The sequence below is a fragment of the Podarcis vaucheri genome (genome assembly GCF_965113315.1).
Source record: "Podarcis vaucheri genome assembly, chromosome: 10".
NCBI lineage: Eukaryota > Metazoa > Chordata > Lepidosauria > Squamata > Lacertidae > Podarcis > Podarcis vaucheri.
The window spans coordinates 42,871,921-42,893,609 of NC_138748.1; the positions used below are offsets into that span (position 1 = coordinate 42,871,921).

Below are 21,689 nucleotides of genomic sequence, written 5' to 3' on the forward strand. Positions count from 1 at the left end.
TAGGCTGCACCACTTAGCAATCTAGCTGCAGCATTCATAGAATTGGGTGGGGTTTTTTAAAATAAATATTTTTATTTTCTAAAGGAAATAATAATAGAGCTGTTGAATTTGAAGGGGTCCCAAGGGTCATCTGGTCCAATCCCCTGCAATGCAGGAATCACAGCTAAAGAATCCCTGGTAGCAGTTGCAGTTTTGGGATCCCCCTCATGTACTGCCTCTCATAAAGCACACTGCAGTAATCCAGTCTAGAAGCTACCAGTACCTGGCCCCCCATGGCCAAGCTACCTCTGCCCAAGAATAGTTACAGCTGACATAGCACCTGAAGCTGGTAAAGGTTGCTCCAAGCTACTGAGGCTCCAGCAACAACAGTGGATCCAGGAACCTCTCCAGGCTGTTTACTTCCTGAATGAAACCCCATGCAACTGACATATAAATGAAACACCATGCAATTGACATATAGATATGCCAATTGACATATCTCTCAGCTTTGGGAACTGTTCAGCTACAAAGCTTCCATATTTCCAGGTTTCCATCTCAGTAGGTGATCTAGGTATTCCAGAGTTTGCCTTAGACCTATTGGAGATGAAATGCAACCTGTTAGTTTGTCTTGTATTAGAATGTGCCAAGCAATAGGATTAAGCTGGAAATTGCCATGTTACATTTGTGGAAAGAACTGTAGCATGGATGCTCTGCTGGCATGATCAGCAATGGCTGTGTCGCAGTGGGAAACTCACTCATGTATATCACAGCACTATTGCGTGGAATTCTCCAACTGTTCCTTAAAACAGCTCCTCCCCGTGCAGCGCCCTCTCTTATCCCCTGTAATCTTTGTGCTGTAAGTCCCTACCTGCTGCTACACAGTCCACACCATTTGGCTAGGTGAAAGTGAGAAATGTATAAAATGATGCTGCCACAGTATGAGCAGTGTTCCTACATGCCTCGGAGGAGAGGGAGAGAACTAGTAGTAGTGTTTTTGGCAGCAACGCTATGGAAGGTTTAATGTGTACTTCAGGCCTCAGGAAATTCCTGGCAAGCGTCTCTTACATTCTACCTGTATACTGTCTCCTCAGAGAAAGGGCGAAAACAGTAGTTTCAATTACCAAAACCTCCCTCTGATGATTGGTGACCTGTTTTCTGCTGGCACGGAGACCACCACCACTACCTTGCGCTGGGGCCTGCTCTACATGATCCTCCATCCTGACATCCAGAGTAAGAGCCACTGCTGAGTATTGTTTTAGGGACCACCTCTTTGTGCATGAAGGTCTTGGGAGGAAGCCCTGCTTCTACCTGCTGAGTCAGATGGATCAAGGCACAGAGTAGAGTTTTCTCTATAATCGCCCTATTTCTATAGAATCCTCTCCATTAGGAAGCCTACCAGAGCATGACAAGGTGAGCTTTTAGAATGTACTGTAAATCCTTCCTTTTCGCGAAAGTTTTCCGGGGCTGGGGGAGAATATATCCCATCTTTGGACTATAAAACGGTCTGCAAGGCAATTCAAAAACATAAAATAACTACAGATAAGTACAATAACAATATAAAAAGTACAGTAAGCACAATAGCAATATAAACAAGTAGAAAAAAAGAAAAGCATCAAAGGAGGAAGTAGAATCTATTCAAACAGCAGAGAGGGAATCAGATTAGTATTGATAAGACTGAATATATTGCAGCATTATAAAGCTCAACCAGACTTCCTTTTGTGCTGTGTTTCTAGGCACAGGTTTGTGCCTTGTGTCCACATGCTTTTCTTGCCTCAGCACTTTCCCCATTGTATCATTGCAAACAGAAATCACCAGAAAACTAAATTTTTCATGTGTTTTGATTCAGCATTTTAAAAGTGAGTTTTCGCAGGGAGAGCAGTGGGGGGACAGGGGGATGGGTCAAAGCACTCAGAAACTGTGCTTTAAATTGCAGACCTGTGCCTTCAAAGTGTGGGGCAAAAGCTATCTTCTGTCAAAGCTCTCCAGCTTTCACTGAACTCTACAATTTAAAGTGAACATAAATTTCACATGACACACAGAACGGCATAGGCTAATACCTGTGTTATTAATTTTGTGTGTGGGTCATCTTAAAATTATTGATTTTTGTAATGCTATATCTCCATTATTATTGCAATTCTTTTGTTCTAACTGGCAAAGGTTGGATAATAAATGTTCACAAATAAAATATATTTCCAAATAAACACACATACATAAACATGCATTGATATATAAATAAAAGAACGCACATTGTACAGTACATAGTAGAGTCCAATTCTAGAACTGTGTTGGAGCTGATTTAGATGTTTCCTCCATCCCTGGAAAAACAGTGTTGAAAGATCTGCAGTGAGACAACTCATGCATTCTTCTTGGTGTAAAGAACGTTTAGATCTCCCTGTTTCTCCGTTGTAAGTTACATCCTTCTCTTATTTTCCATTGTAAGTTACATCCTTCTCTTATTTTCCAGGTAAAGTCCAAGAAGAAATTGATGCAGTGATTGGTAGGAACAGATCTGTCAGATTAGAGGACCAGGCAAATATGCCTTACACTCGTGCTGTGATCCATGAAACTCAACGTTTTGGGGATATTGTTCCTGCTGGCATACTCCATAGAGCATACCGTGATACAGAGGTGGAAGGCTTCTTCATCCCAAAGGTATGATGGGTTAGAGAGAAGATAGAGTGAAAGAGAGCAAAGAGTTATGTAAATAGATAATCACAAACAGCAAAAACAAAGCTTTTTTGCAATTAGTATTGAATATACCCAATGTCAGGCCTTTGAAGCTTAATGAGAATGTGGACTCTTCTCCATTGGAGATTTTAAAGCAGATGTTGGATGGCCATCAGTCATGGATGCTTTAGTTGAGATTCCTGCCTTGGACTAGATGGCCCTTGCAGTCCCTTCTAACTCTACAATTCTGTGATTCTATGAATATCCTCTGACCTGACAAAAGTATGACCCTAGTACAATTTTACCTTGGAAATCAGATTTGTAAGAGTCAGCCAATTTATAACATTCCATGCATCTGCTTGAAAGTAGTAGAATAGTTGGGAAATATTTAGAATAGAATAGGTAAATATTTAGGAGAATGTCCATGATCATTGTCAGGGTTACTTCCAAATCCGAGCTCACAGAGGATCACGCTAGCCAGCGATCGTTAAATAAAAGTCTTTATTGAGTTACAGTCTCCATTCTCGAGCTGCTGCGTGCAACCCTACGTCTTATGCTTAGATCGGCGAAGCTCCGTCTGAGTCTCCGCCCCTTGCGCACCAACTTAATATCCTAGCCCTGCTCCACCTTTTCCGCCTGACAGTTCTCCTCTGGGTCCCTCTGCCCCCCTGGGTCTCTTCCTTCCGGGATTCTTCTGACGCTGACCCCCCGGACCCTTCTGTCTCCTTGCGCCGGGCTTTAGGACCTGGCTCCCTTTCCGGGCTGCCTACTGCGCCACCTTCCTGTGCATTTGAACTTGGCGCGCGCGCCCAACCTTCCACTTTCCGTCTAACCATCACTTTGCTCCCCGATGAAGGTGTGGCCACTCCTGACTCGTGCCCTCCCTCCTGTTGCGAGCTGCCAGCGCTTGCTCCCTGGCGCTCTTCCTCTTTCCTACTCTCTGGCGGTGACGTTGGTCCCGATCTCCAACTGCTCCCCTCTGAGTCCCCTCTGGCTCTTTCTTCCTGGGGTGTCCCCCTAGTCTCCCCCCTTGCCCTGGCCACTGGTGCTCCTTTTTGTGAATCTTCTGATTCACTGGAAAGGCTCGGAGATCTCGGGTCGTCGTCATCACTCATCCTTTCTTCTGCCTCCTCCCCCTCGCTCTCTGTTTCCTCTCTTGCCCTCTCCTCTGCTCCTGAACCCCTGACAATCATATAAGAGCTTTTTGATCAGGTTGCTTAATATGACAGAAGAAGAGTTTGGATTTGATATCCCGCTTTATCACTCCCCTTCAGGAGTCTCAAAGCGGCTAGCATTCTCCTTTCCCTTCCTCCCCCACAACAAACACTCTGTGAGGTGAGTGGGGCTGAGAGACTTCAGAGAAGTGTGACTGGCCCAAGGTCACCCAGCAGCTGCATGTAGAGGAGCGGAGACGCGAACCCGGTTCCCCAGATTACGAGACTACCGCTCTTAACCACTACACCACACCACAGTACAGTCATGCCTTGGTTCTCTAACGCATTGTGACTCAAACATTTTGGCTCCCAAATGCCGCAAACATGGAAGTGAGTGTTCTGGTTTTTGAACATTTTTTGGAAGCTGAACGTCCAACGTGGCTTCTGCGGCTTCTGATTGAGTGCAGGAAGCTTCTGCAGCCAATCGGAAGTTGCGCCATTTTGTTTTCAAACGATTTTGGAAGTCAAATGGACTTCTGGAACGGATTCCATTTGGGAACCAAGGTACGCCTGTAATGGTTTTGGAGGTAATACACTGTTATTTGGGGTAATGCACGGTTATAAATATATTTAAATTTGATAGTAACTTTATCTTACCCAAGGCAACCTAAAGAGACAAACAACGAAAGAAAACCCCACACACAGATACGTTAAAAACAAGAGGGTGAAATAAAAAAATAGATTAATTACATCCTACCCACTTGTAAAAGGCCACAGTTAGTTAGAGACCAAAGACATGGTTATAGAGGAAAGTTTTTGCCTACTGCCTAAATATAATGATGGCACCACCCCCAACTCAAACAGCCACTTCATGATACTATGGCTGATTGTATTCTTACTGTCCACCATAGTAACAAGCTGGGGAAGCCACAGTACATCAACTATCTGGAGGCCAACACATTCTGATGTTTCACAAGCAAACATGACAATGGGCAGTCTTCAGTTATGACAACCAGTTTTTGAAAGTTAAGATTTGGTTAGCTGTTGGGAATCAATTGGTACACTTTTATGTTTGTTTGTTTGTTTGTTTGTTTGCTTGTTCAGTGTGTGTGTGTGTGTGTTTCAGCTCACATTTATGTGTTGGAAATGGATGAAAAATGCTGATGAAAAAGATGTATTAATATAATTTAACATTTAAATAATTTCTAATTGAGTTGTTAGCATCCAAGCCTAGGTAGTCCAACATTTCGGGAAATATATTGAGGTGTATTGGATCTAGATGCAGATTTTCTGTTCGGCTCTGTCCAAAAGAAATGGGAGATAGGATGTGAGGGCGATCTGGCTGCGACATCTGTCACCCCATTGATCGCCAGGGTTGATTCGGCTGATCTGGCTGGCTAGGCGGCTGTCCCCTTCCTCCCTCCCCGCTCCATGTGCGTCCCTCTCGAAGCTGCGCGCTCGGTGGAAGAGGACGACCCCCCCCATGAGAGATATTAAACAAAAAGAGATAATGAATCTGCTTTATTCGTCCATTATTCTAAATCACATTTATTTCTGGGGGGATGTTCTCAGGGTACCACAATCGTGACCAACCTGTCATCCGTGCTGAAAGATGAAACCATGTGGGAGAACCCGCATCAGTTTTGGCCGGAGCACTTTCTGGATGCCAATGGGCAGTTTGTCAAGCGAGAAGCTTTCATACCTTTCTCAGCAGGTAAATTGAAAGGGAAGAAGAGTTTGTGAGGAACAAACTTTCCTGCCTTCACCAGAAAAAGGGTATTCTCTATGGGTTCAAGTCAGCCTGTTCCATTATTATGATCGGATGATCAGTTTTATCAGCGTCAGAAATCAGATTAGGCTCTGCACAGACCAAAACTTTGCAGAGAGCTGGGGTTGGTTTTGTAGAATTGTCATCAGGCATTATGGATGGGAAATCTTCTGGGAACCTCATGAGCTCTTCCAAGCCCAAACCATTTTTCTTTTTCTTGTTTTGCAGCCAAAGCAGATTGATATCAAATATCTTACAGTGCCAGCCCTGCCAATAGGCCAATTGACCAGGTCATCATAGGAAACTGGTTTGGGGTATCATGAAAGGGCAAGGAATTGCTTTTTTATTATTTGTATTGTATTTTTACTCTTAGGGAGAGGTCCTTGTGGTACTCTGCCTCAGGCACCAAGTATAGGTATTATGAACTTGACTGTGTGGGGCTCTGTTTGGTTTTGTACCTTAGGCAGCAATAGTTCAGAAGGAAAATGAGTTGGCCAGGCTTGTTGTTGTAATTTTACATATCTTTATCAAGCTATTACATAAGCGTCACAAAGCTGTCAGGTTAAGGGGCAGGGTGGAGATAGGAAGGGCCTTCTTGCAACTGATTTGAACGAGCCAGGATTGACATTTTGGTGTTGTCATTGTTCTTTCCCCTCAGGTCGTCGTATCTGTCTTGGAGAACAACTGGCTAGAATGGAGCTTTTCTTCTTTTTCACCAGCCTCCTACAGCGTTTCACCTTCCATATTGCAGAAGATCACCCAAGACCAAGAGAAGATGGGTGTTTCGCTTTTACACTCGTCCCACAGCCTTATTGTATCAAGGTTGTTTCAAGATGAGTGCAGGCACCTGCACAAACATACTTCTACATTTTGAGTTTGTCATTCACAGTGCAGATTACCTTAAAGATATAGGTCTGCTGAATCCATAAAGTAATAGATCACAGTAGCTCATTTACTGATTCTTCCTTTAGCAAGAATCACATTTATGGTTTTTTTCAGTTTCTCCCTTTCTCTTCTTTTTTCTTTTTTGTTTTAAATACATACAGTTTTAATAGAATCATAGAATCTTATAGTTGGAAGGGACCCAGGGGCCATCTAGTCCAACCCCTGCAATTCAGGAATCTCAGCTAAAGCATCCATGGCAGATGGCCACCCAACCTCTGCTTAGAAACCTCCAAGGAAGGAGAGTCCACCACCTCCCAAGGGAGTCCCTTCCACTGTCAAGAAGCTCTTACTATCAGAAATTTCAGGAATGCCACCATCCTCCTGAAGGTGCGAGAGTGAAAGAGCAGCTCTTACTGTCAGAAAGTTTTTCTGTGTGTTTAGTCGGAATCTCCTTTCTTGTAACTTGAATCCATTGATTTGAGTCCTACCCTCCTGAGCAGGAGAAAACTTCCATCTTCCATGTGATAGCCCATTAGATATTTGAAGATGGCTATCATATCTCCTCTCAATCTCCTCTTTTCCAGGCTAAACATACGCAATATATATTATATAACAATATACAACAAAAACATATAACAAAAATATATAAAAGGTATATAAAATATATAAAAAAGAATAAAAAGGTACAAAACCAAAATCCCAACTTGCCTCCCTCCACATTCTAGGACAGATCAATCTAGTTCAGCTTGCCCAAGTCCAATCTGTGATTTCAGTGGCTGCAGTTCTTCAGGGTTATCAATAAAGTATTTGTTAAAAGGATGCCACATTTCAACAAAATCATCTACATAATTTGCGTTATTAAATGCATGCCCTGATACAGCAATAGACCATACATTCTGTTTCCAATGAGAGATACACAGACTTTCCAATCCTTTCCAATTCTGTGCCATTTGGAAAATGTGGTGCTTCTAAAAGAAAAGTATTTGGTTCTTCATAAGAAAGGTCAGGTTGCCCTTCTTTAAAAATAGTTAACAGTCTCAAACTTGGGGTACATTCCACATGTTGACCTGTAATACAGTATAGTTTATTGCTAAAAACTGAGTTGATACTCATTTTAGTGGTTTTTTAGCCCACAAATTATTCCAATCCACCTCCCTAATGTCTATCCCTAGATCAGATTCCCATTGCTGTTTCACAGAGTTACATCCTCCAATTGTTAATTGTTAACTCATTAATTATATGATACAGAATAGATAAAGGGGTTTTTTGTATATTCATTTGTATGTAAAATCAAATTTTCAGATGATGTTAAATGTCTTGTGGCATGTGCTTAAACTTCAGAATTTGATATAAAGCACACTATTTGATGAACATAAAGACAATTTACACACTGCATTCCAATTTCTATTGTTATTTGTTCAGCAGATAAAGGTTAAACATATTCAAATAAACCAATTAGTACATGAATATCTTTCTCCATTTCTGAATAGCATGTTCTTTTCCTGTCATATGAAAAAGTGGATGCAGTACAAAAGGTATCAACGGTGAGATTGAAGAAGCTAATTTAGGTGCCCACATCTTCCATGCTTTCAGATCCACCTTTGTAAATGGAGTTATTATCGAATCAAACATATTTTTATTGTGTATTAAAAATGATAGACTCAGTAGTCTATATATTTCTATCAAACTCCATTTGCCGCCATGTTTTATCATTTGCATTTTGTATTGTTCCAATTATATTTTGAATATTGTTAGTATAATAATAATAACAATTTATTCTTTATACCCTGCCCATCTGGCTGAGTAAATGAGATGAAGCAAGACTCTCCACCACCAAGACTGCTGATAGATTTCAGCTAATTGTAATCTGGGTTTTTTACCCTGGTATACAAAGTTTACTATCATCCTTTGCCATTTTTAAAAAATCTCAGTCAAAATACAGATGAGAATAGTCTGAAACAAAAACAAAAATTTTGGTAGAACCATCCTTTTCACTGAGGACACTCTTCCCATCCATGATAACTTCAACCTGGACCAGTGTTTGAAATCTTTATTAATATTTCTTATTAATGCCAGAAAAACATTTGTGATTTTTTTTTTTTGGCCAAACATATGTTTGCCTATCATTATGTTCAGTGGGTTAGTGGGTTGGGGACGTGCCAGAAGAGGACCAGTGATGGAGTTCCTGGGGTGTCACTATAGGCTAGCTAGGTAAGGGGAGATATGGCGTGGGGCAAGAGCCAGGTTGGTTGAGGAGAAGGGATAACAGGTGGTTAAAGGTGGTTGCCCCTTCCAGGCTGCCCCGCACCTGACAGGACTTTGATAACTAAGCCATCGTGCCTTCCTGCTTGGTGGTGCTGTTGCTAAATGCCAGGTCATTTCACAAGAAAATATGTATCATCCATGATTTGATTGTGGATGATGTGGTTGACCTGGTATGAATTACCGAGACCTGGGTGGAGGTGTTGTGTGGGCCAAACTTGAACCAGCTATGGCCACCCTGGTACTCGGTGCAATATCAGTATAGCTGGAGATTTGAGAGGTTGGATCCTTGCCATTCATGGAGATTCCACTGATCTCATCAGAAAACCACTTTACGTGGGAGCTGGATATCAGGGCTTTTACTTGGGGTTCAGCCAGCAAAAGAACACAGAATCTTAGTATACCACCCACTCCACTGACCAACAACCTCCCTGACTGAGCTAGAGGAGGCTGTCCTTAATGTGGCTTTGAAAACAATAGTCTTGGGCTACAAAGCTCAATTCTCCAAGCAGTGAGAATTCCAGGGGTAGACTGGAAGCTGAAGTACTGCTATCTGAGGATAGCTTAATCCCATGAGAGCCGGGGAGATCACCCCACAGGAGAATGCAATATTCTTGCCCAGGCTTTACGGCAGTTTGGGAAAGATACGAAGCTCAGTGAAATCATATGAGTGAAGTATCCTTAACATTGCAGCCACATGACTGAATCTGAAGGAGGGCAGGGAAGGAGTTGTATCCCAACCCCCATGTGTTATTAGTTGGGCTCAAAGGTGAAAGGGCCCTATTTCTCCCTTGTGCCATATCTGTGGGGAGTGTCTATTGAACCCTGAGTGGCATTGTGCTTTTAAATATATATGTAGAAATCTGATAAAACTCCAGGTTCTTATCTCTTTTGTCCCTGTTTAAATGAAATGCTTTTTTTATTTATTTACCTTGCAGCTCATGCTTATCCTGGAAATGGCCCTATCTGGAGAGGAGTGATTTTTGAGTGGGAAAATGACTGGCAGAGAAAGGGCAAAGCATCTCTACCTGGCTCAGTTTTAAAATGGCTTGGTGTTTGTTTATTTTGTTTGGGTGGGGGGAACTGGAGGGCTTTAAACAGGAGGGCTTTAAACTGACTAATGTGGGGGGGGGAGACAGTGCTCCTGAAGGTAGGAGTCTATCAATTAATGAAGATGATCATCCAAATGTCATAGACCAAATGGAGCAAACAGCACGCGGACCTAGTGGAGGGAGGAAAAAATCCTTAAATAAGAGACACGGGGGAATGATTAATGGACTTCAATGTCTGTACACTAATGCGCAAAGCATGGGAAATAAACAAGATGAGCTTGAGCTCTTGGTACAGCAAACTAAATATGACATAATAGGCATCACTGAAACCTGGTGGGATAAGTCCCACGATTGGAATGTAATAATGGAGGGATACAATTTATTTCAGAGAAACAGACCAGACAAGAAAGGAGGAGGAGTGGCGTTATATGTCAGGGGTGTGTATACCTGTGAAGAGATCCAAGATTTAGAACCTCAAAGCCAAAGTGAGAGCATTTGGGTCAAAATTAAGGGAGAGAAGAATAACAGAGACCTCATTGTGGGGGTTTACTATAGATCCCCAAGCCAAACGGAGGACATAGATGATGCCTTCCTGGAACAGATGGCCAAGCATGCAAAAGGAAGGGAGATAGTAGTAATGGGGGACTTCAATTACCCGGATATTTGTTGGACGTCAAACTCAGCCAAGAGCATAAGGTCAAACAGATTCCTCACTGGCCTTGCAGACAACTTCATTGTCCAGAAAGTGGGAGAAGCAACAAGAGGAACAGCCATTTTAGACCTGGTCCTAACCAATGTTGATGACCTGGTTAGTGGGGTAGATGTGGAAGGATCATTAGGCGCGAGTGATCATGCTCTTCTGAAGTTTACTATACAGCGGACAGTAGCAGCCAAGCATACTAGGACTCAATTTCTTGACTTTAAGAAAGCCGACTTCATAAAACTTAGGGAAGTGCTGGGTGAGATCCCATGGACAGCAATACTAAAAGGAAAGGGAGTTCATGATGGCTGGGAGTTTGTTAAGACGGAGATAGTAAAAGCACAACGTCAGGAAATACCAATGAGACGAAAACATGGAAGGTGCCTAAAGAAACCAGGGTGGCTATCTAAAGAACTTTTAACTGAATTAAGATTAAAAAAGGATGTGTACAAAAAATGGAAAAGGGGGGAAACCACCAAAGAGGAATTCAAACAAATAGCCAGCACGTGTAGACACCAAGTCAGAAAAGCTAAAGCACAGAATGAACTCAGGCTTGCTAGAGAGGTTAAAAGCAACAAAAAAGGCTTTTATGGGTATGTTCGTAGCAAAAGGAAGAACAAAGAAACAGTGGGGTCACTCAGAGGAGAAGATGGTGAAATGCAAACAGGGGACACAGAAAGGGCTGAACTCCTCAATGCCTTCTTTGCCTCAGTCTTCTCCGATAAAGAAAACAATGCCCGACCTGAAGAATTTGGAGCAAATGATTCAGCAAAGGAAACACAGCCCAGAATAACTAAGGAGATAGTACAAGAATATTTGGCTAGTTTAGATGTATTCAAGTCTCCAGGGCCAGATGAACTGCATCCAAGAGTATTAAAAGAACTGGCAGATGTGATCTCAGAACCACTGGCAGTCATCTTTGAGAATTCCTGGAGAACAGGCGAAGTCCCGGCAGACTGGAGGAGGGCAAATATTGTTCCTATTTTCAAAAAGGGGAAAAGAGAGGACCCAAATAATTACCGCCCAGTCAGTCTGACATCAATAGCAGGGAAGATTCTGGAGCAGATCATTAAGCAAACAGTCTGTGAGCACCTAGAAAGGAATGCTGTGATCACCAATAGTCAGCATGGATTTCTGAAAAATAAGTCATGTCAGACTAACCTGATCTCGTTTTTTGACAGAATTACAAGCCTGGTAGATGAAGGGAACGCAGTGGATGTAGCCTACCTTGATTTCAGCAAAGCATTTGACAAGGTGCCCCATGATATTCTTGTAAAGAAGCTGGTAAAATGCGGTCTTGACTATGCTACCACTCAGTGGATTTGTAACTGGCTGACTGACCGAACCCAAAGGGTGCTCATCAATGGTTCCTCTTCATCCTGGAGAAGAGTGACTAGTGGGGTGCCACAGGGTTCTGTCTTGGGCCCGGTCTTATTCAACATCTTTATCAACGACTTGGATGATGGACTCAAGGGCATCCTGATCAAATTTGCAGATGACACCAAACTGGGAGGGGTGGCTAACACCCCAGAGGACAGGATCACACTTCAAAACGACCTTGACAGATTAGAGAACTGGGCAAAAACAAACAAGATGAATTTTAACAGGGAGAAATGTAAAGTATTGCACTTGGGCAAAAAAAATGAGAGGCACAAATACAAGATGGGTGACACCTGGCTTGAGAGCAGTACATGTGAAAAGGATCTAGGAGTCTTGGTTGACCACAAACTTGACATGAGCCAACAGTGTGACGCGGCAGCTAAAAAAGCCAATGCAATTCTGGGCTGCATCAATAGGAGTATAGCATCTAGATCAAGGGAAGTAATAGTGCCACTGTATTCTGCTCTGGTCAGACCACACCTGGAGTACTGTGTCCAGTTCTGGGCACCACAATTCAAGAAGGACACTGACAAACTGGAACGTGTCCAGAAGAGGGCAACCAAAATGGTCAAAGGCCTGGAAACGATGCCTTATGAGGAACGGCTAAGGGAGCTGGGCATGTTTAGCCTGGAGAAGAGGAGGTTAAGGGGTGATATGATAGCCATGTTCAAATATATAAAAGGATGTCACATAGAGGAGGGAGAAAGGTTGTTTTCTGCTGCTCCAGAGAAGCGGACACGGAGCAATGGATCCAAACTACAAGAAAGAAGATTCCACCTAAACATTAGGAAGAACTTCCTGACAGTAAGAGCTGTTCGACAGTGGAATTTGCTGCCAAGGAGTGTGGTGGAGTCTCCTACTTTGGAGGTCTTTAAGCAGAGGCTTGACAACCATATGTCAGGAGTGCTCTGATGGTGTTTCCTGCTTGGCAGGGGGTTGGACTCGATGGCCCTTGTGGTCTCTTCCAACTCTATGATTCTATGATTCTATGAATATAGACCACTTTATCAGAAAGCTCTTAAATGCTGTACAGTAGAAAATCAACAGAACTTTTAAGAACAAATCTACGTAACTAAATGATAAGTATTAAATAATAATAGGCTTTCTGAAATGAAAAAGTTTTCAGCAAGCATCTAAATCACCTGCCTAATGTCAAGGGAGGCCTACAGGGAGGTCTTTTGAGCTTTCTTGTCCAGTATTCAGAAAAAGCTGCTCCCCCCCTTTTTTTTCTTTTTTGGCCTTGTCTCCCACTTCCAAATGATGGTTCATGTATGTTGACAATGCTGCGTTCATATGCATTATTGCATTGTTCACCTCAGTTTCACCCACCCACTTCACAGAGCCAACCATAACGTAGAGCTGCTGGAAATTCAACAGCCCCCCATCCCTAGAGGCACACCCAGGGAGGACAAGAGGCTTTAGATATGAGCAGGAGACAGCAACCACATGAAATATTGGAAAGAAACAAGAATATGACCCAAATGGAAAGGATATTCACCAAATGAAAGACTGAGTGGATGGCTGGCAGGGATGTAGGGGTGTTCCAGTGAGAACAGAAACAGGAGTGGAAATTGCAGGTGTTTGCACCTTTGCCCCATGTCCCATCCAGTGAACAGAATCAGCACATATCATTCACCTCTTACATGGGGGGGGGGGTCATATTCCAGGGATAGAGGGCAAAGCTGAAATTGCTTCCTTGGAACCACCTCCAAATGGGTGCCTTCTGGAGCTGGTGCACTGAGCAGGTATTACCCCCCCAAGCAAAGCAGAAAGCTTTTGGAAGCAGCCTGAAATTTAGGGCCCTTCCCACCAGCATACCTTACTGGTTTTGGTGACAGCTTATGCCAAAGCTGAGAAAGGCCTAGCTGACCTTGCTACAGTGGAACCTCGGTTTTCGAACATAATCCGTTCTGGAAGACCGTTCGACTTCTGAAACATTCGAAAACCAAGGCGCAAAGGGCTGTTGGCAAATTCAATTAAGAAAATCGAAAAATACGCAGCGGAAGTTGTTTGACTTCCAAGGCATGTTTGAAAATGGAAGCAATTACTTCCGGGTTTTTGGCATTCGGGTTCCGAAACGTTTGTGAACGGAGACATTCGAGAACCGAGGTTCCACTGTCCCACTAAAATAAGCAGTTCAATTTCATGTTTGTTGATAATGCTGCAATATTTTTAGTTGATTCTAATAAAGGTTTTATCCTGCTGTGGATTCTGGGTTTCTTTTAATGGGCCAACACAGGGAGCTATAGAGTTAACAGGCATTTTGATGAGAAATTAGTAATTTCCTGGGAAGGCTGCCTTTGGGTGGCACCAGACCACGACACAAGGTGATAAAACAGATGGAATGAGTGTTAAGAATGGGCGGTGGCATTCCATATACAGTGAAGGAATTCATAAGATGAAGAATTTCATGGGAAAAAGCAGTCTAGTTTAGAAGGGCAGATTTCAAATTAACTCCACATTTTCCATAAAAACAAACTGAGTATGTTTTGCTTAGTATGGAGAAAGCAGGGCTAAACACATTTTTTCCAATATTTTACGAACAGTCCTGCTGCATCAAGCAGCGGCGTAGCGTGAGTTGTCAGCACCCGGGGCAACGCAAGTAATTTGCGCCCCCTAACCCGGGGCAAGGCAAGTAATTTGCGCCCCCCTAACCCCTAACCTGCGAGTTGCCGCTGGCGCTGCCGCCCAAACGACGCCGCTTGCCCGGAGGAGGAGGGGGGCAGAGAGGCGAGGAAAATGCAACGGCCCAGCAGCTGCAGCAGCAGCAGCGGCGGAGGCGGGGCTGTGAGGAGGGGCTGCCTGGCGCGTCCTCCGCGGCCAGCGCTGAGAGCCGCTGCCTGCCGGGCGCCTTCAGCCCGGACGCGCGCACAGCTCGTCGGTTCCGCGAGACCTGCGGCTCCGCTACAGCCTGCGCCCGAGGCTCTTCGGCGACTCCGGAGGCAGCGAGCGCGCCCCCCCCCGATGTTGCGCCCGGTGCGGCCGGCACCCCTGGCACCCCCACGCTACGCCACTGGCATCAAGTCAAAGGCCCATTTAGTTCTGCGTCTGCTTGCCCTGACAGTGGCCAGCCAGATGCCTATGAAGAGCCCAAACCCCACAACAGCATTTCCCCCACTTGTGGACAGGGCTGCTGAGTAGTAAGAATGGGGTGCTGATGTACCAGGGTCCGGGGGGGGGGGGGAGAGAGAGAGAGAGAGAGAGAGAGAGAGAGAGAGAGAGAGAGAGATGTAAGTATCCTACAATGTCATGATGCAAAATGTGCAGGGCCCCTTCTAAGCAATTTTTGTGAGATGAGCCAGTCTGACTGTTCCCACCTCCCAATGTTCATAGGAATCGAGTGATTGGCGAGTGAGCTATTTGGGGTGCCAGGTGCCAGGAATCTCTGGGGTGCTAAAGAGTTCTGTTTTCTCCTCCCCTTTAATGCATTTTACCTGCTTCTGACTCATTTTCTATAGTCTTTGGAATCTCCATACTTTGCCCTTTCCTTTTTTCTGAGCAACCATAATACAGCTTTCTTGTGGTGGGTTTGTCTGGGATCAGTTGCTCCTTAGAAATGTCCGATGAGCCTCTCCGCACACAGTGTTGCACAACCAGTGTGCCCCCAGCAAAGAAGATCCTCTTCTCACTCTTTCCCTCCTGCTTTCCCTCGGAAAGTGGGGCAACTGCTGTAAGATTTTTCATTGTGATAGTCTTGTCCGCAATGTATTTCAATGACCATTCTGCGTCATACATTTCATGTTGTCTCTTGAAAGTGATTAGTCTTCAGACAAAGTGTGGCAAACTTGTAAGTTTCAAAATCGCTTCCCACCCCTGCAGCCAGATTTTAGGCTTCACTTTCTGGAAGTGGGGCTGAACTCCCAAGACCAGATAAGCCCCACCACTTGCAGTTTTTAGATGAGTAATGTAGATTTACCTTTTTACCATGGCCAGGGGGTGGGGTGGGGGTGAAATCATGATTTTGTGATTTTTATTGCTAGTCTGGACATGACAGAGCTACAGTTCCCAGAATGCTTGACAAACTATAGTTCCCAGGATTATTTGGGTGAAGTCAAGTGCTTTAAGTGTGTGCTTAAGGTAAAGGTAAAGGACCACTGGACAGTTAAGTCCAGTCAAAGGCGACTATGGGGTTGCGAAGTTCATCTTGCTTTCAGGCCAAGTGAGCCGGCGTTTGTCCACAGACAGCTTTCCAGGTCATGTGGCCAGCATGACTAAACCGCTTCTGGCACAACGGAACACTGTGATGGAAACCAGAGTGCATGGAAACGCCGTTTACCTTCCTGCCACAGTGGTACCTATCTACTTGCACTTTGATGTGCTTTCGAACTGCTAGGTTGGCAGGTGCTAGGACAGAGCAACGGGAGCTCACACCACATCATGGGGATTCAAACCACCAACCTTCTGATCAGCAAGCCCAAGAGGCTCAGTGGTTTAGACCACAGCACCACCCGCATCCCTATGCTTAATGTATGATGTGGACATCACCCCAATCAATCCTTCAAAAACTCCTAAGAGGAGGCAGATGCATGTTTTCAGCTATTCTCTGGAGTAGCTCAACATGATTCTTAAATTATTTTTATAGTGCTTCTAACATAGGTGAAATTGGTCAGTTCCTAGTGGTCTGACTGGAAAAATGAGCCAGAAAGAACTTATCAGTTCATATCCAATACTCCTCCTACGTATATTTCAGTTGGCAATAAAAAAGTCAAGCACAATACTACAGATTGTAGCATCAGAGCTTTATCAGAAAGTTCTTAAGTGCTGTACAGTAGAAACTCAGCAGAACTTTTAAGAACAAACCTATGTAACTAAATTATATGTATTAAAAAATAATAAGCTTTCTGAAATGAAAAAGTTTTCAGCAAGCATCTAAATCATGATAGCGAGAGCACCTGCCTAATGTCTAGAATATCCCGGGGGGGGGTAACTGCTTAGGATACGGTTCTCAAATGCTTACTTCTATTTCTAAAAAGCTATTTGCCCAGCAAATCTGGTTGAAGACGTGCCACATTACCGAGATGTATGAGATGTCAAGATGTATGAGATGAAACTGGGGAGTGAAAGATGAACAGTTTTGCAGATATCAGCCACAGTGATGACTCCGCTTTTAACTTTTGCCGTGCTTGAATGATTTAGGAACATAGGAAGCCATCTTCTACTGAGCCAGACCAGTGGTATCTAGTACAGTATTGTCCACACTGACTGACAGCAAAACTTTAGGACTGCAGGCAGGATTCAATCCATGAAATCCAACAGTGTGCAAATGTTTCTCCAGTGACGCTGCACCACATGACATACAGGGACACTGTGCTGCAAGACTTCTTCATCCCCAAGGTATCTAGAGCTGGTTGAGACTTGAGGGCATTCTGAACAGAAGCAGGCAGACAGCTTCTCTATTTTGTAGAGTGTTTAATCAAATCAGAATGGATAAACTATTCCAGAGGGTTTTTCTTCTTCAATGAACCTGATCCTCAGATCTCTCAGTTGCCTTGAACCTGAGGAGTTAAAAGCAATAATAATAATAATTACAGGTTCAAAGCAAATGGTTTAAATTATCAGTGAAAATGACTCTGTCCTTCACCCCTACGGAGGGAGGCAAGAGGTAAAGGAGTAGAGAGAACAGAAGAGAGGTTTCTGGGATTGGAAGCTTCCTACATTTCTTTTGGCAGTGATGTTCTACCTCTCTAAGATAAAGGTATCAAAGACAGCGGGGCTAACTGATCAATAGAAACTGTAGAAAAGTGGGATTAGATAGAGGTGATGCTGTTGACACTGTGTACTGAGACTTTGACAAAGCTTTTGACAAAGTATCTCACTAGGAACTCTTCAGTAAGCTTAGTAGCTGGAAAATAAGAGAAGAGGTCCACTTGTGGATTAGTATCTGGTTAAGAAACAGGAAGCAGGAATAAATAGACAATTCGCCCAATGCACGGATGTTAGGGGTGAGCAATTAAGGTATTTAAGTTAGCTGAAGGTGCCAAATCATTCAGGGTGGTTAAAATGGAAGAAGATTGTGAAGGATATCTCCAAACAAGGTAAAAGGGCAGTTAGATGGCAAATGAAATTCTATGTAAACAAGTGCAAAGCGATTAACCTTGGGACACCCCCCTTTCACATATACACTTGTGGCATCTGAACTAGTGGAGGCTGATCAAGAACAAGACCTCTGCTAGAGGATAGCTCCATGTGATGGATAGCTTGCATTGACACAGTGTGCAACAGCTGTAAAAACAGAGAATTCCAAGCTAGGGATCACTAGGAAAGGCATCAAAAATAAAACTTCCACTATCAGAATGCTGTCACATGTCTATTTTGTGAATAAACTTTGAATATTGTGTATATTTCTGGGCACCTTACCTCAAAAGGGATATTACAGAGTTGGAAAAGGTTCAGAAAAATGATCAAGGGGATGGAGCAACTTTCCCATAAGAAAAGGTTACAGTATTCTAAGCCTTTTCATTTAGAGAAAAAGCAAGTAATTTATACTGTTATGAGAGAGGGAGAAAAGCTTTTACCTATCCACTTCCTGAATGCCATGCATAATTTTATGACATTGTCTCTTGTTACCTCTTCCTCACCTTTCCTCTAAACTAAAAAAATCCCACTTGCTGAAACCTTTCCTCTTCGAGGAAGTGAAGATGTACTGCTGGTATGGTGGCATTCCTGTGAGCACTTTGCTTTTTGGAGTTGGAACTGGCCCGACCACTTTATTTCATATTTGAGAAAACCCAAGGTCTAATAATATTGCATTTTTCAAGGAGTGAATCTGACGAGACAATAAACAATTCACATTAAGATTCTGTAAAACATAAACTGCTTTGCTTTTGCCTTCATACATATTCATTAGTGCTATTTTTTTATCTTATTTCTTTTAGAATTAGGTACAGAATAAAAAGGCATAGTATGTTTTCTTCCGGGGGAGTTTTATCACCCCCCAACTTTCTCTTCTCCATGGTTGTATCCTGTCAACAGCAAGATTCTCACAGGAGCCAACCTTTCTCATGATGTTTCATTGTTGCTGCATTGTGTGATTATGCCTTTTAGTTCTTTGCTCTATTTGTGATCTCATGGTCTTCTTGAATAATTTGCTGTTAACAAGTGCAAACTTACTGATGATTTAAAAGTGAGGGAAACCCAATCTTTCTTTCCTCCACTTTCCTCCATTTTGAAGATTATCTGTTCCCCACACTGCCCAGAAGAGGATTTATGCCTCTGTCTCATGGGTTGTGTGTTTGTTTGTTTGTTTGTTTGTTTGTGTGTGTGTATGTGTATGTGTATGTGTGTGTAATCTCCCTACTTCATTTGTGAAGTCAAAGAGCCAGAAAATTGACTTCCAGTTTTCAACTCTCTTAAATTGTTGTCTCCTATAAGACTGATAGCTTTGTTTAAATTCCTCCTCTGGGAACAAGAGATTGGATAGAGAGGGAATATGATGCTAGTATATTTAGCAATTTTTTCTAAATTTGATGCTTGGGGTACCACAGTCATTTTCAATCTGACGGTACTGAAGGACGAAACCATGTGGAAGAAACCACACAACTTTTACCCAGAACATTTCCTAGATGGAAAAGGGCGGTTTGTGAAACATGAGGCCTTCCTGCCTTTTTCAGCAGGTAAATCCAAAGGGAAGTATAACTGGGTGAGGTATTATTTCAGCATATTTCAGCATATCAATAATATTGTAAATGTTTGCATATTTATTCACATGGCTTATACATCTGTACACAGTTTTTGTTTTGCTTTGGGTGTTTTAAAACATAGACACTCCCTGTTGGTAATACTTGAGAGGTCTGAGAATATGTAATAAATAATAATAATAATAATAATAATAATAATAATAATAATAATATGTACCCTGGTCATCTGATTGGGTCTAGTCCTTCCCCTCAGGGAAATAATCTGGGTTGCCCTGCCTAGTCAACACCCAGCTAATCTCCCTCATCCCTATTCAGGCTCTAACCAAGTCTTATCTGACAGTTTAACTGTCGTTCCAACTTTTAACTCGCTACCCCCTCCTGATTGGTTGACACTCCTCCCAGCCCTGATTGGCTTCTGGGTCTCCGGGAGGATGACCCAAGGTCCATTAGTCACAAAAGGCTGTGTACCGAAATACATTTCTGGAGTGGCGCACCTGCTGTGGATCTGCATTCACTCTTTCCAAGCTGAATCAAGTTAAGAGGAAAACAAATATCCCCATTTCCAGCAACTGCCAGCTGAATGGCTGGCTGGTGTGGCAATCATGAAGTCTGCCTACTTTTCCACTCCCATTCTCCAGCTATCTGTGCAGAATGCTGACTGGGCCTTGTGGCAATCATGAATTCACTTCTATCTCATCTCCTCTTCAAGCAGTCTTCCAAGTTTAAAGAAAAACTAACTGGCCTTTAAATAAAAAAAAGTTCCTGTACAAACATCTAACTGAATCAACAAATGTTTTTTAAAGGATGATAAGCTGGCCAAAACATGACAGAAGACATGAACATCTGCACAGGAACTGGAAGAAGATACAAGCATCAGTTGAGGAGCAAAGGCAATGTGGAAGTCCTGTCCAGGGCCTAGACGAGGGTCACCATCAACTGCTCCAAGTCCAATTTGAGCCCAGTCACTCTGCCAGCTCCAGACTGACACAACAACCTGCCCACTCCCCCAACTCCTACCCAGGCTGGCATGCTTGGTAGGGCTGCAGCTGTGGTATTGGTGCCTATGCTCCATTAAGTCCTAACAGGCCACAGCCAAAATTAGGACTGCATGGAATGGGGCAATTTGGGCTACAGTCAAGCAAGATTCTAGTTATGTGAACCCTGTAATTAAATATCTGATTTTTATCACAGATTCAGATCTGGCCTTAGGCCAACTTGTAATCTCTCTCAATATTTCTTGTTGAGCCTGCTTTTCACAATCTGCTCTACGTTTTCCCAGAAATGATCAATATAAGATAAACCTCTCCTGACATTGCTTATGCAGTCTCAGCAACCCCTCCTCCCGGGAGCCAGACCACAACAAACATTTTGAGAATAAAATTGGGCACAACTTTATTTATTTATTTCAGCCGTAGGTAAACCTTGGCATAGGCATTGGGAGTGTATCCCTCTCAGCCCCCTGCTGGCTTCTCTTCAGGGGTCTGAGGCATGACAGGGTCAGCTGAGGCCATTGCAAAACATGGCGGCTTACACAGATGTTTCCTCCACCCAAGGCACTGAGGCAGCACTAGGGACCAAGTTGTTGGGCCTGACCTGCATCTACAGCCAGAATAGCGCAAGGTGCCAAGTCAAATGGGAGCCAGCAGTAGCACAAAGTCAATGGTGGATTTACTCACAGGAAAAAATGAACAGAAGGAATAATACTATTGACAGTATCAAGGCATCATATACTATTCCATCAACAGTTACAGATAGGTAGCCGTGTTGGTCTGGCATAGTCAAAATAAAAAAATTCCTTCCAGTAGCACCTTAAAGACCAACTAAGTTAGTTCTTGGTATGAGCTTTCGTGTGCATGCACACGAAAGCTCATACCAAGAACTAACTTAGTTGGTCTTTAAGGTGCTACTGGAAGGAATTTTTTTATTTATTCCATCAACAGTTTTAACTGTTAATGTGCAAACTCTGGAATATTCATACAGAAGAATATGACAACCTCCCCTTCTGCATTGTGTTTTGCTATAGGCATTGAAGCATCTGCAATTATGATTTAGTCTAATGAACAAATGTAGAAGTAGGTCCTTCTATTTCCAAAATAAGTCTTTATGCTGATGGAATAATAACTTTATCAAGTCCTCTAATGCCAGCTCAATATATTCTCCAAAAGCATCAGAGATTTTGAAGAAGGATGAAGGTACAGTATGAAT

General features: G+C 43.1%; 1 protein-coding gene and 1 long non-coding RNA gene across 2 annotated transcripts in view; one reads left to right on the forward strand and one right to left on the reverse strand.

Moving 5' to 3' along the window:
* Window positions 1-7,848, forward strand: part of TCF20 (transcription factor 20) — a 198,012-nt gene extending 190,164 nt beyond the window's left edge. The window contains exons 14-17 of the mRNA XM_082239974.1: window positions 1,071-1,209; window positions 2,444-2,631; window positions 5,373-5,514; window positions 6,227-7,848. Coding sequence (XP_082096100.1) covers window positions 1,071-1,209; window positions 2,444-2,631; window positions 5,373-5,514; window positions 6,227-6,405 — 648 coding nt within the window. The 3' untranslated portion in view covers window positions 6,406-7,848. The remainder of the gene's footprint in view (window positions 1-1,070; window positions 1,210-2,443; window positions 2,632-5,372; window positions 5,515-6,226) is intronic.
* On the reverse strand, window positions 6,591-19,821 carry LOC309541856. The gene is made up of 4 exons (XR_014223974.1): window positions 19,702-19,821; window positions 18,426-18,613; window positions 16,805-17,342; window positions 6,591-8,406 (listed from the first exon to the last, which is right to left on the reverse strand). It is a non-coding gene; the product is annotated as an uncharacterized lncRNA (long non-coding RNA).
* Window positions 19,822-21,689: the final 1,868 nt, after the last annotated feature.